Source organism: Athalia rosae, chromosome 2, assembly GCF_917208135.1.
Source record: "Athalia rosae chromosome 2, iyAthRosa1.1, whole genome shotgun sequence".
Lineage (NCBI taxonomy): Eukaryota > Metazoa > Arthropoda > Insecta > Hymenoptera > Athaliidae > Athalia > Athalia rosae.
This window is the reverse complement of record NC_064027.1, coordinates 13,147,426-13,161,081: the sequence shown is the minus strand read 5'-3', so window position 1 is coordinate 13,161,081 and position 13,656 is coordinate 13,147,426. Positions and strand designations below refer to the sequence as shown.

General features: G+C 43.5%; 1 protein-coding gene across 5 annotated transcripts in view; it reads left to right on the top strand.

The window, feature by feature from the left end:
- LOC105684814 (protein sickie) overlaps nucleotides 1-13,656 on the top strand; it is a 164,370-nt gene that overhangs the window by 104,220 nt on the left and 46,494 nt on the right. For all 5 annotated transcript variants that reach the window (XM_048650276.1, XM_048650274.1, XM_048650275.1 and 2 more), the window contains 2 exons: nucleotides 107-492; nucleotides 11,448-11,676. In XM_048650276.1, coding sequence (XP_048506233.1) covers nucleotides 107-492; nucleotides 11,448-11,676 — 615 coding nt within the window. The remainder of the gene's footprint in view (nucleotides 1-106; nucleotides 493-11,447; nucleotides 11,677-13,656) is intronic.

The following is a 13,656-nucleotide window of genomic DNA, read 5'->3' as shown; positions in this document are numbered from 1 at the left end:
TCAATAATGGTCGGCTTCGAAAAGTAGAAATCTTTGTCGGAAATTAAAAATCAAAACATTATGAAAACATATCCCCTGATTCTCACATAATCGTTGTTCGTTTTAGGTATTAACGGAAGTTCCAAACTGCGGAGTGGGAACGGTGGCTGAAGAGGACACGGAAATGACCGTGAAACCTATGCAACCGCTTCTTCGCGGTTACACTCCCGGTGCGAGAGGACTGCAGACGTTACCGAGCAGAACTACCACGAGACAATACACGGTTCTGCATTCGTCTTCCCATCACCACGTCGGTCACGATTACGCGGACAGCGATATAGCGTCGGGTTATCTGAGCGACCGTGAAGTCCTCCGTGGCGGAATCGGCGTCGGCGGTGGACCAGGTGTCGGTAGCAGAACGCTTTCGGACCTCTGCGACGGTTACATATCGGAGGGCGGTGCCCCACTCTACGCTCGCAGCAGAATCATCCCCGATTACGGACCGGACGACCGGTAAGAGAGATAAATAAGTCGACGTAAAATTGCAAACCGCCGTGTAGAGCGGAAAAAAAAGATATCCAATCTGAACGAAGATTTGAAAGCAATCGTCCGAAACTTATCGGGTCGCAGCCACCACGCCTCGCGATCAGGAGATACGATCACCGAGCGACGTTCGAGGGAATCTAATTTCGAACCGCAATCTTTTGCCGGTCATTTCGTACCAACTCTATCGCCGAAGCTTATAAAGTTACGAAAGAAAACGGAGTCACGCTAGCACCTTTTTAACGATCCGTGGGGATTTTGGTTGTCGCGTCGGCACGGTACGTGAAACTACATCGTTAACGGGTACAAGTTTCCGATATTCTCAGGGCCGGGGGGATTCGGATCTCTTCTCTTCGCCGAACATAACAGGCAAGGGTTGCGAACTTTTTTAGATAAGCTTGCGACAATATCTTTTCGGAACGAATGAAAGCACTGCACTGTCAAGGTCGAAGAACATTTTCATTTTCACCAATGAAAACCACCACGAGCTGTGCCTTTTTCAGGAGTAGAATAAAGGTGGTTCCCAGCTTTCCATCTCGCGTTGTCAAAAGTAGGAACCTATTTTAGGAGCATCCATAAAGAAAAACCCATAAAACTGGCTACCAGACCAGTGACCGTAAAAAAGAAAAACGCCGAGGAACCACCAGACCTTATAGTTTTAATATAGAAGCCATGCGTGTTACCGACTAGAAAAATGATATTCCCCACCGCGCAAAGTCCGGAGTAAAGGTATAGGTACTTCGGGGAATTTCGCGTCTCGCGTGAAGAATGACGACCGCTCATTACTTCCAGCGGATATATTTGTCGGTAATCGTTCGTTCGTCGAATTTCATTGTGGTGAAATTACTTTTGATTTCGTCGTGTGTACCGAACGAACTACGGTAGTAACCCTGCAGCTCTTCGAGTGTAACGCGGACGCGTGACAACATTTCCGAGAGCACGTGTTAATCAATACTTCACAAGCTTACGTGCAGTCTGTTTGCGTATGTATACGAGTACGACGCGCTTGAGTGGATGCTATAAACGACCACCGAACTACACTTACGCACGACTGATTACCCCCCCCCCCCCCCTCCCCCTATCGCTATGTATTTATCTCTACGTTAGCTCTGATACCCTTTACCTATATAACGTCGCTGCGATATACATGCAAATTTATGTAACAAGGGTATCGATATCGTATATGTGGTACGGTCGGTCGGTCGGTTTGTCAGAAGTTTGTTCGGCTACGTACGTGTAATTGGATAACGATTATCAAACGCTTTGAAGTCTGAAAAATGAAGATGAACCGAGCACCGAGGGCACCGGGAGAATCTTCTTGAATTTTTTTGCGCCGCTGTATATACTCCGTCTCTTCACCCAAGATAATACAACGGGAGGTTTTCGTGTACGGCAGGGACTCGAAATTGTTTTTCACCCGGAAATGGGGGGGAAAACAGTCTGCAGCGATCCGAAAAATCTTCTTCTTTTTAGAGAGAAAGAAAGAATTTCTTACAGTTTCCCAGGACTTTAGGTCGAACGAAAAAATGTCGGAGTCGTATTACGCAAGAGATGAATTTCGGTGATAAACTGAAATTTTCTCGTCGAGATGCGAGTCTCTCGAGCCCCCCATCCCCCGCAGTATTCGAATACCTGTAAAAAAGACTAGCTTTTTATTTTAAATTTCGTTTAATTAGTTGAAATTTGTGACGCTAATTCCGACGCGTTTCCCCCACCAATTATACAAGTAGAGTTGGATTAATTGAATGAAATTAGGCAAACTCTAGGCGAATAATTAATACTTACCTTCCGTGGTACCTGCTGCTGCTGCTGCTCCTGCCCCTATATACTACACCGCTACGTGCGACAGCGTGTTTCAGCTGTAACAACCGCTTCACAACTCCTAGACGAATTTTCCCGACGAGATGTGAAGAGCTTGCAAACTAAGCGTCGGTTTTACAAGTCCATTGCAAATACCGATATCAGAAGAGAAAAGAAAACAAAAAAAACAAAACAAAACAAAACAAGAAACACTTAGACATGCAAAATTGACGGTCGTTCGGTTTGAATTGCCCCTTCATATCCATTATGTCGGAATAGAGCTTCGCAAATAGTGAACGAAAAAAAGCTACCTGCAGTAAAAGTAAAAAAAAAAAGAAGAAAATCACGTAGCTACCGACCTTGAATAAAACATGATCGAACCATTGGTGACTGAAAGGAACTTCATCCTTTGTATATTAATGTTGAGTGGAATCGATCTTTAGAAATGTGGTATTAAAAAGCAGGAAAATTAAAGGCGGCGAGGTCGCGTTAGTTCTGTGTGGGAATCGACGTGATGTTTTTTAGGTGTTTTTTTTTTTGGCGAAGATCGAAATCCTCGTCGTCACGCGGACCTATTTAAGCCGGGGTCCCTTAACCTCCGACTCGAACCTGCGGAGGCATTAACCGTCTGGCAGAAAGTTTCGGTTGGGTTAGAGTCTATAAATTCTCTTTCGGGTCCGGCATGCAATTACCGGAAAACGCACGCAGGACGCGCGGACTACTCCCTTCGTGGTTTGCGAGCTCACCTATACCAATACGTGTCTACTTATGTGTACATATCGAAATTACCGGGGACCAAGATCGATCCGTAATGTGAAGAGAGGATTGAGTTTCCCGAAAGTGTATAGGGTTTCAAACGAATAATAAACACGGGGAATTCGAGAGGGCTAGCGACGTACTGCGCTGCACTATTTTACGATGCACAAACTCATGGTTGAGGTATATTATACAAAGTCCGAAAATACGTGATTTTTCATTACATTGTTCGTTTATTTCCCTTGCCACATTAATAAAATACGTCGATAAGATTTTCCAACGTCTCTGAAACCTTCTCACGTTGATTTCAGAGATTTCCGAGATAACGTGTTCGGTGCACTTAACAAATTAAAAATTTAGATTTCCTCGAATTTAAGCTATGCGTCTGACAATCGATCCTATTCCGAGTCTCGTTTCTATTTCGTCGTGTTGTAGAAAGGTCTCCTATAGTCTCGAGTCTTCAGTTTTCGTCGTTGGAAGTAATTCTACGCGGTAAATATTACCGTACCGCATGCAGTCCGCAGTGCTTTGTGAAAAATTCAATAAGTAATGTCGAAAACGTGCCCCGCTCGATTACATCATATCTAGTTGTGTACCGTTCTCTCGTTTCACCTTTATCGGCGAGTCGAATTCCTGTGGAGGTTCGCGGACGAGCCAACCCCAAACGGTTATATCTGTATAGATTAAGTTAGGAAAGGTTTGCGAAACGTTTCGAAAACAACGGTATAGGAGCCACAAGCCGCTTCCCCTAGCTAGAATATAAAGCTTAACGTAGCCGAATTCAATCCACGGGATTTAATCGGGATTATCCGTTTTGGCCCACTTCCGCCCCGGTCGACTCGACACCCTCGCATCTTCCGTTACCTCGTGCGGGCTGTGGGGTGTGGGGCCTGCCGTTGCTGCTTTTGCACTTCGGCTTTTACCTCGGTATACGGACAGGCGTTTGTCTGCGGCGTAACCCAGGGCTGTTATAACCAGGGGAGGTCTTGAGGGGATGGAAATCTGACAGAGTTGTCGGATACTTTTGCGATCGAATCGTCATAGCGGAGCAACGATTCACCGAATACCGGCGAGGGTCACGCGATATCCTCCTACCGCGGTCGGTTGCCATGGCAGGGATTCGAGGATTCTCTCGACGAGACGAACCAGGCATACGTACACACATGCATATAAGTGACATCTCTCTCTTATTCTTATAACGTGAAAAACATCTTCGCTTTCACTCGCCCGTGCGATACGTGAAGCTTCACCTCTTTCTCCTTTACTTTCACATCTCGCTATACTGCAAGTTCTCTACACTCCAGTTCCAGCTTCCCCTTCGTTCCCGCATGCAGGACCCCCGGTGAGACATTTTCCACACCCCCGCGTCGCGCGACTTCTCCGTATACCTCTGCACACGGAGAGACAAACGATCTTGAAACGACTCGATTTCCGAAATTGCGATATATACGCGGCAGACACCAGACGCGGGGCAATGGGACTCGATCTGTTCAGATGGTATAACTATCGAGGGAAGAGTCAACTTTATGGGGTGCGGAATCTACGTCGAAATCCATTACACGCATATATTTTTCCTTCCCTCCCCGCGATGATTCCCAGGCGTTTCATAATCGATATCTGAAGTCGTCCGATGATTTATACGCATTTATTGCGAGTCGTCGATACGCGTAACGATTAAAGCGCGCGCGATTCGCGAAAAATTGTTGTTTAGAGAATTTCAATCGTCGTGGGGGTACGAAAGTGCGATAATACAGAAATCGGTTAAGAACAATGAGAAACGTGCGAAGACGTAACGTGTGAGGCGCGCGTTGGTGCGTCACACGAAGGAGGTACAGGCGGTTGCATTTAATGAATGCTATCTACGAACTGAAAGCGGCCATTGTTGCTTCTGAAGGAAGTCCTTTGTTAAGACGCGTAGCCTTGAGCCCGTGCCGGAATAAAATATAATATCTATCCATTATCCGCGTTCAGCTATATCGCGGAACGGACGCACAGATAGCGCGGAGGTATATACTTAAATATTCATACGCTTTTATAAAAGCTGTAAAGGAGTTTCAGCCGCGTAGCGCGCATCCAGCGAAGGCCGCGATGCATTTTTACGTAGAAGCAGCTACGTAGCGGTAGCGAATCTGTTTAGCATAAACATGCCCCCGGTAGTCGTTCGCGAGGTTACGTACACTGAGAACGTTAAGGAATGATTAAACTCGAATAGCTGAACTCTCAGTTTTCCTCCGCACAGGTTGGGTAAGGAAGTACGCGAAGCCCCCGCGCACTCCATAGCCACGGTGAAATCTCGGAGTTTTCATCTCTGATCGATATGGAATCCGGCGGGCGGCAGCTTAACGATTCCTATGTTAATTTTCTTGCCCCCGTAACTTTCAACTGCAGCGTTATCGCCGAGGTTTCTGTACGCCACGCATAATTAGCTCCCTGGCAATTTACCCTCGCACATCTTGATCTCGACGTCTATCCCATTATTATGAAATGCGGATTAGAACGGCGTACCTTCGTTGTACACAACCTTACGTGCACACGTAGTTCCCTACCTAACTACCTGTCGATGATGCAGCTAGCTCACTAATTGGTGAACCGACTCCCTTTGTTACACTTCCGTTACTCGACGTCTACTTTTATTAATTCGAATCGATGCGCTCGTTTAAATACCATACACGAGCACCGACGTACGATACAATTAATTAGCAATTAATTCCGATGCTCGCCAGAAACGTGGGTATAATTGGAAATTAAGGGAGTGTACTGTATGATGTTGGAAAAAACGCGATTTCGTGTCCCAGCAATCGAGCTTTGTGCTTTTCCGAGAAACAAAGGAACCGTTTACTTCTGAAGATAACATGTTGCGAGGAGGGAAAAAAATCGAAACCGTTCGCCGCTAATTAGATGAAACTAATTTTTCGAACGACCGAACAAGTTCGGAATATTCCTGTGCGGATAATTTTTGTTTTCTGGTTCTTCTCCTTTTTTCTTTCTTTTCTTTCCTGCTAAATTTGGAACGAAATTTCGGACGACGTACGCGGCGAAGAGATGAGTCTCGTTTGTTAGCCAGCGCATTTATACGATTGTAAGAAACAGAATAAAGCCGTAGGAATAATTCATGACCTCTTTATCATCCGAATTCTATATTTCTGCCGATGCGATGGTTGAACTATTCGGGATCGCGTGCGCTATAACTATACCGTATCCCGTACGTGCGGCTACGCGGGTGTGTAACCGAAAGATCGATGGGATTTAGTTTCGCTTCAGTGAATAATTCCTCGGTGTGGTTTTACTCTTGTGTCGTGAGATCGTATAGATCGCGTCAACGATCCGAAGCCATCGGTTACCGGGAACCCTTTGCCATTAGTTTTAGAGCTATCCGCGTACACGTTCGTCGTGTAACGTACGTACAAAACAAGTTGTGTTACACACACGGAGCAACGCAACGGTAGTGCGGGGCTACCCCGACGCTTGCGTCTGGGGTGTCGAGTGACGTCACGCCGATCGATCCGAAGCTCCATCGCACGGTGGCGCGACCTACCAGCGTCGCGACGCTTTTGGGGGTGGCTAAAGCAGGCGGGGAAGTCCGGGGCGGCAGAGGACTGACAGTGATGCTCCTGGCCCGGCCCGTCCACCAGGCACCAGGGTGATCCCAATGTCGCTCTTCGGGGACCCACTGGTCGCTCAAAATATCCGCGATATTTCGAAGTGATTCAACTCGGACTTTGCGTCGCAGCAGAACCGGGTCGATATCGGTGTGGGAAAATAAAGGGAAGAATAAATTATCGCGATTTTATTTGTGGGCCGTTACGGTGTACTTGGCCGTTTTTTATAGTTGGAAATTTTACCGATTCAAAGATTCCGAACTACGGAAGTGGAAAAGGTAAAGTGGATTTTCTCCAACTGTATCATCTTATCATCCGAATTTCTCGCCTGAAAATTCAGTCCTCGTAAATGTATAGTTTGTTGTGAAAAAAGTTTGAAGGTGCGCGTACGCGAATAGTATACGTACGATCGAGGATTAATCAGAAGGGGGGAAAAATTGGGAGTGCACGAATTTTGATTTTACTTTTCGAACCGTATGCACCGTATAAGATCGTTATAGCTCAGATCCGCGCGGGTAACTTTTCACGCCGCGTTTTTTCCACCCCTACGATAATACGCACACAGCACTTCGCATAACGTAAATCGAACACAAAGCGACCGCGACCCCGCTTCGGAAGGGTCACAACCTTCCATCCTTGAAATATCTTAAGATTGAACTTCCGAGTATACGACCATATCGAAAAATGTAAGAAAGATCATCCCCGAGGGCGAATCTTTTCCATAAACTTTGAAAGCGAATACTCCCACCTCTATATCCGTGATCGAAGGATCTCATCGACATCCGTCGTGATATGAGATTTCGTCAACAAATAATTGTCAAATAGTTACGTCGTACACCAGATTCGTGATATTCATAAATTTGAAAATCGTTCGAATCAAACGAACGATTTGTAATGCCATGGAATACGCGATCGCACGATAAAATCGTGGCTAAAGATTTGCCAGTTTATTTGTCATTCTCTAATCAATTTACGACCAACGGTGATTATATGAGAAGAGCTGCCGGGCTGCGGTAATAATGAATACTGATTTACGGCCGTTTCAATTTAACTCGAAAAGTAGTTCTTGCAGCACGCAATTGACTTCGTTACATTCATTTAGGCGTATTACTTGATACGAATAATTGTATATTTGAGCGTAACCACCGATGGTATAATTTGCTCGGTACCTACCTCCTTTTCATCGTAATTGCCATTAGCGTTACAATTTTTTTCGTCGAATTTAAGTCGTCGTCCTTATACACCGTTCTTCTCATTATATTATACCCGTCGTTCTCCGCTACTGAGATTAATCGTAAAAAGAATTTCAAATTTAACCAGATATGGACGAGAATCATCGGGATTATAACGAGTTATAAAAGACTCTCGATATAATTTATGAATTATTTTTATCCAACGGATCGTTAATGTAATTGTAAGTGCTGCAGTTGCGTCTTATACATATATTATCAATTTGATTCTTCGGATACACGGCTTCGTTATTCTATCGGCCTACGGAATTCCGACTTTGGGTAGTTCTCGGGGGATCTCTTTACCTAACGAATCCTCATCTAGGTAGGAAATTCCAATCCAATCGGTCAAGTAATCTAGAAATGGCTGGACACGTACCACGCGGGGGTGTTTCGGTATAATTTTGTTGAGTATAGTCGAACAATTATTCGAACCACCGAGAGGCGAGCATGTTTAATCTCGTTAATAGAGCCATATATCTCGACTCTGGACGATAACCGGCGAGTGTGTAATTTATTGCATTAGGTGCGCAGGATGATACGAAGTATTTATACGAATTGTCGCTTATATATATAGGAATTGGTTAATGCAACTTCAGTCAAGGCCGATGCGTGTATACTATTCATGCAGATATATACAACCTCGCAAAATATACCGTTATTAACTATGATATAAGGTGATTACCGATTACACATACAATCTGCGTAGCACACGTGATGGTAGTATACGAGACAATGCGACTGTTAACCGTTTCTTACATTGGCCATTGTAGATCTCGAGCGAAAGAACGTCGAGTGTTAATGGCTCGTCGCAGTGACTATATGGTTCGTGTTACTAAAGGTCATAAGAGGTCGAAACATTCCGATATGACGTCTTAGCTGTGAGTCGTACAATCATTACACCGGAAGGCCGAGTTTCGGTTCTCGTTCCCTACGCACATCGTGATGTCCAGATTGTGTGTATAATTATACACATTTATGTAGATCGAATTACACGTTTTGTTCGGGACGTTTAATATAAAGTCTTGCAAAATAGAGTCCCGCAAGTTGCCGGCCAAGGATTATTGGTAACTGAGATATAATTAGATGCGTGTAATCGATATATCGCCTTACTAATAATGGATACTGGATTTATCCCACGACGTAACATAAATTACCTAATAATTAGCGGTTTCCGTTTTGTGACCAGACGACCGCAGCTAGACGCGTTATATCCAGTCACAAAATATATTGACGAATTTTCGGTGTATAACTGGTGGTATGAAAAGACGATTGATTATTCTTCCGAACGGTTTGGTATATGTATACGATAGTCATTATTTTGCAGCAAATGATTCTTTTTTTATTATTGTTTCCTCGGTTTTGTTCTTCTGCATCGTAGTTTTTCGAATCTGCCTAAAGTTCTTCTATGTAACAGATGGTGAATAGGATTTATTTCATGTGGACATTTTATGCATGTCGCGAAAAGAACGGCGGACCGTATTTTCATCCTATCCTACCTAAAATACCGTGCGATTCCGGTGAAACTAGTTACGATCCACGCATGAGTCGGAATATTCGAATTTCTCGGTCTACGAGTGAGCCCGAGCCTTGCCGAAGTCAGTGTCGTAGCCACCGGCGTAGACGTCTTGTTGTGAGGCGTCTCTCGCGAGGGCTGATTGGACAGTAGATCAGCCCTCAAGGTGACATCTCACAACAAGACGCCTAAGCCGGTGGCTACGCTGACTTCAGCCATAACAAACGTTGACTGGTGATTGGTAGGAAGGCTCGGGTTCGCTCGGAGACCGAGAAATTCGAATATTTCAAAACATGCGTAGATCGCAACCCATTTCACCAGATTCTTACTGTATACATACGAATACACTAGGGGTACGGATGAAAGTTTATGATATAGGTATAACTGATTCGGTGGAACGAATGACAGAACGTATTTATGTCTATAGGGTGAGCCAGACAAAAAAAAAAAAAGGAAAAAAAAAGCCCGTGATTTCGAAACGAGAATTAACAAAAGTTTGGATTTCGAATTCCATTTTTACAATCGTAACATGTTTTATGAGGATAAGTCAGACTAAAATGAACACACTTGAAAAGTAAAACTGAAATGTATGTAAATTTTTAAATATAAATTTTGCAATTAGGTACTTTAACGAATATAATATACGTGTATATCAAGTCAATGATCTCTCGCTTTCTCACAGAGGGAATAGAAATTTCATACATTTTCCTATGGTTATCAGATAACATGGAAGTATTTCTTCACGTTCCACGTTATTCCAGCTTTTACATTCGGCAGGTTGTAAAGTTGGCCGTTTCATCCCGGCTGTACCGCCGCGGGTGTATAGTCATACACCTTCGGGAATCTATATGAAGAGTGGCATAAAAACAGAAAGACTGCAGAGAGGTCTGCCGATGTTTCACAGTATTCCTCGTAGTATTCCACAGCCAAAATATACGGCTCGTGGAATGTCACTATATATGTATAGCCACCCCTAGAGACCCTTGAATAATATATATCTATATGTGTATGTAACAAAAGCAAAAAAAAAAAAAGGAAACACATTTCCTATTCAATACCACGTACATTCCAAGATATTCTTCAGACTAAAATTTCTATGGCTGTTGATTGTATGGAGATTGCGAACGAGCGCGGTATCGCGATGTCTCGGGGTCATGGAACGCCGTATATAATACACCTCGATTACGAACCTTATATACGACGAACGCCGCGTAATATTATTCATATAATCTCTGCATTAATACATAATAGCGCGGACGGATATCAGAAAAATAAAATGTATAGGTATCCGCAACTTCATATGCAGCTTGATTGAAATAATTTATATAGTTTCGTAACCGCGATTCCCTGCAATGCGTTTTCTCTTAAGGTATAATAATTCGGCGATTCTAGATCCTTGGCCCATCATATCCTTCAAGTGTGTAATATGAAACAATGAGATAACGTGATACTTCGCAGCCTCAAAATGTGAAAACTTAAGCAATCAACGTTTCAATTTTCATTGTGAAACTATCATAATTTATAAAGATCGCTCGATAAAGATGAGCCTATATATCCTACGCGGCGTACATAGCACCCTGCGAAATTGTAAACCTCTGGGCGGTTTTCTTGACGGCCGCACAACGATCCTTTTGCAGACCTAAAACAATGCCTACATTATAATTGCGGATGGCCCGAGATGGAATGAAGAATAAAAAAAAAAACGTCGAGCTTCAACGCTTTCCTGTTTTACCGCGCGGTAAATTTATTCCGCAAAACCAAGCTCCCCGATCATTATCGTTCCACTAATTGCGAGGAATCGTATATACTATCGTTTTGGTCGATTTTTGTTTCTACATTTTTCATACTTGCATTATAAAGAAGATCACTATACCTCTGCAGCGTCAGCGGTATACCGTTTCAAGGGGATTTGATGAGAAGCAACAAATTTTCAAAGTTTTTCCCAACAGCTCCACGCGATTAAAATGTCCAACACCTTTATAGTTTCGAAAATTGTCATAACAAATCCAATTCGGCATGTTTCAGGTTGGTGAGTGGCTCGAGGCGAGAATTATCCGGAGTGAAAGAACTGGTGTCCTCGCGTAGGGTGCAGAAAAGACCGTCGGGAGCCGGAAGATCGGATGGCAATGGTCCGTTAGGAGGGTGTAGCGGCGGAAGTGACGCCCTGGCCGAACTCACCATCGAGGAACTGGCATCCATACCCGCCGCTAATCACGCCTCGTCGAACCACGCTAGTCATTCCTCTCACCACAAGGTGGGTTCGAGCTATAGAGGGAAAACTTATTTTTCAAGCTCGGCAACGAATCAGGATTTTCTGATTTTTAAAAGAAATAAAAACGAAACGAAACGAAACGATTTTCATTTGGGTTTCACAATTAGTCGCGTTTATTTTCAATCCTCCTTCTGGCCCACTGCAGTGATTGCGAATACGATCTCAATGTACGTACGTGCGAAGGAGAACAGTTAATTCACGTGTTATTTCTATCGTGACATGGACAGCTGGTTCATAAAGCGAACGTTGCCACGTCATCCATTAATCTTTATATCGAATGACGAACCCTCCGCGAAAAAGTATATACAAGTGTATACCTATATATACCGTAATTACCTCCCTCCAGAGCTGAACGCATTACGCTTTATATGAACGACCTTGATTGACAAAGGCGTAATCAACTTCGACGGTACAAAAGAGAGGCTCAATTTCGAAAAAATGAATGAAAGGTACACGTTTTCTGCAACGTAATAAAATTTACTCAGTAATGACATTTTCCAACTCAACGTAATATCACAATGTTAATATTAATGATACGAAACCGCAATCTCGAGCTACGGCTAGGGTTTCTACTAAGGGTGTTAACTAGAGACCCCAGAACGGGGTCTTTGACTCGAATCGGGTTCCTCTGGATTTCATAAAAGTGATCCCACGGGACTGGGCGCCCATGACGCGGCATTCAGCCAATCTGCATTTAGCTCTTGACATATAAATACAGATTTTTGAAAAGTAGAAGCCACGCAATTGGACGAATGCCCAATAACACGAAGTCATCCCATTTGCAAATCGCTCAGCCAATCATCCACTTCTTGGGATTCGAATACAGATATTTGAAAAGTAGAAGCCACGCGATTGGACGAATGCTCATATAACACGAAGTCATCCTATTTGCAAATCGCTCAGCCAATCATCTACTTCTTGGGATTCAAATACAGATGTTTGAAAAGTAGAAGCCACGCGATTGGACGAATACCCATATAACATGAAGTCATCCTATTCGCAAATCGCTCAGCCAATGTTCTCTTTCCAAATCTTAAGATACAACCGAACTGAGAAATCCTGGTAGACAAGGAACAACCACAGTGCACGGATGCATGTAGAAAAGTAATATTTATCGGTGAACCACTTTCAAAGCCGGTCATTAGTGGGTGGCGTGATTCACCCACTGACACGATTTACCTAATTCTTGATTCCCCTAAGCCTTATAGGTTATACGTTTCACGCGCGGCATAGTAAGGCGAAACCAAGTCAAGTTCGGATCCCTCAATTCGATTCGAGTCGGCAAAGTAGTTCACTGCAGCATATAATTAAGTACTCATCAGACCGTTGATCAGACGATGCGCTTTGATACGAAGTGAACACCTATGCTACTTCAAGTGAAAAGTTTTTCAGTAAAAACCTCTTTCTCGGTACATATGATTGCCCAGAGATACTGTTCATAAACAAATTCACAGACCAGTAAAACTTTTTGCAAAAAAAATTATCGCCTAGAATAATGTGGTGAATGTAAGGGTAGGATAATAAGGTAATCCTCTTCGCTCTATGTGTAAGACGGATTAGGTAGATCGATTAATAGCAAGGTGTGAATGGAATTCGTCGAAGAAGCCTTAGTTAAACTTATACCGAGAATCGACTATGATACATGCAGTTTAAGGTCAGCTGACGGTTATAAGGGCAGCTGTACAGGCGGCGCCGTACTATAGTGCAGGCGGTGTCTCATATTATACACTCACTGATATTATATATTCTAACGTTTTTACCTAACTTAACCTCCGGGCAATTTCGTAGAAGTAAATCGAATTCGAATCCAGACGTATGCTAGTGCTTTTCTCGAATTTCTGTTGAATTTTTTTCAATATAATTTTCACCGGTGACGCAGTAGGTACTCGCGCCGTTTAATTTCCACAGAATTTGCATAGACGTATATTTTATACACGGTGAACGTATAAATCACAAAGCCCA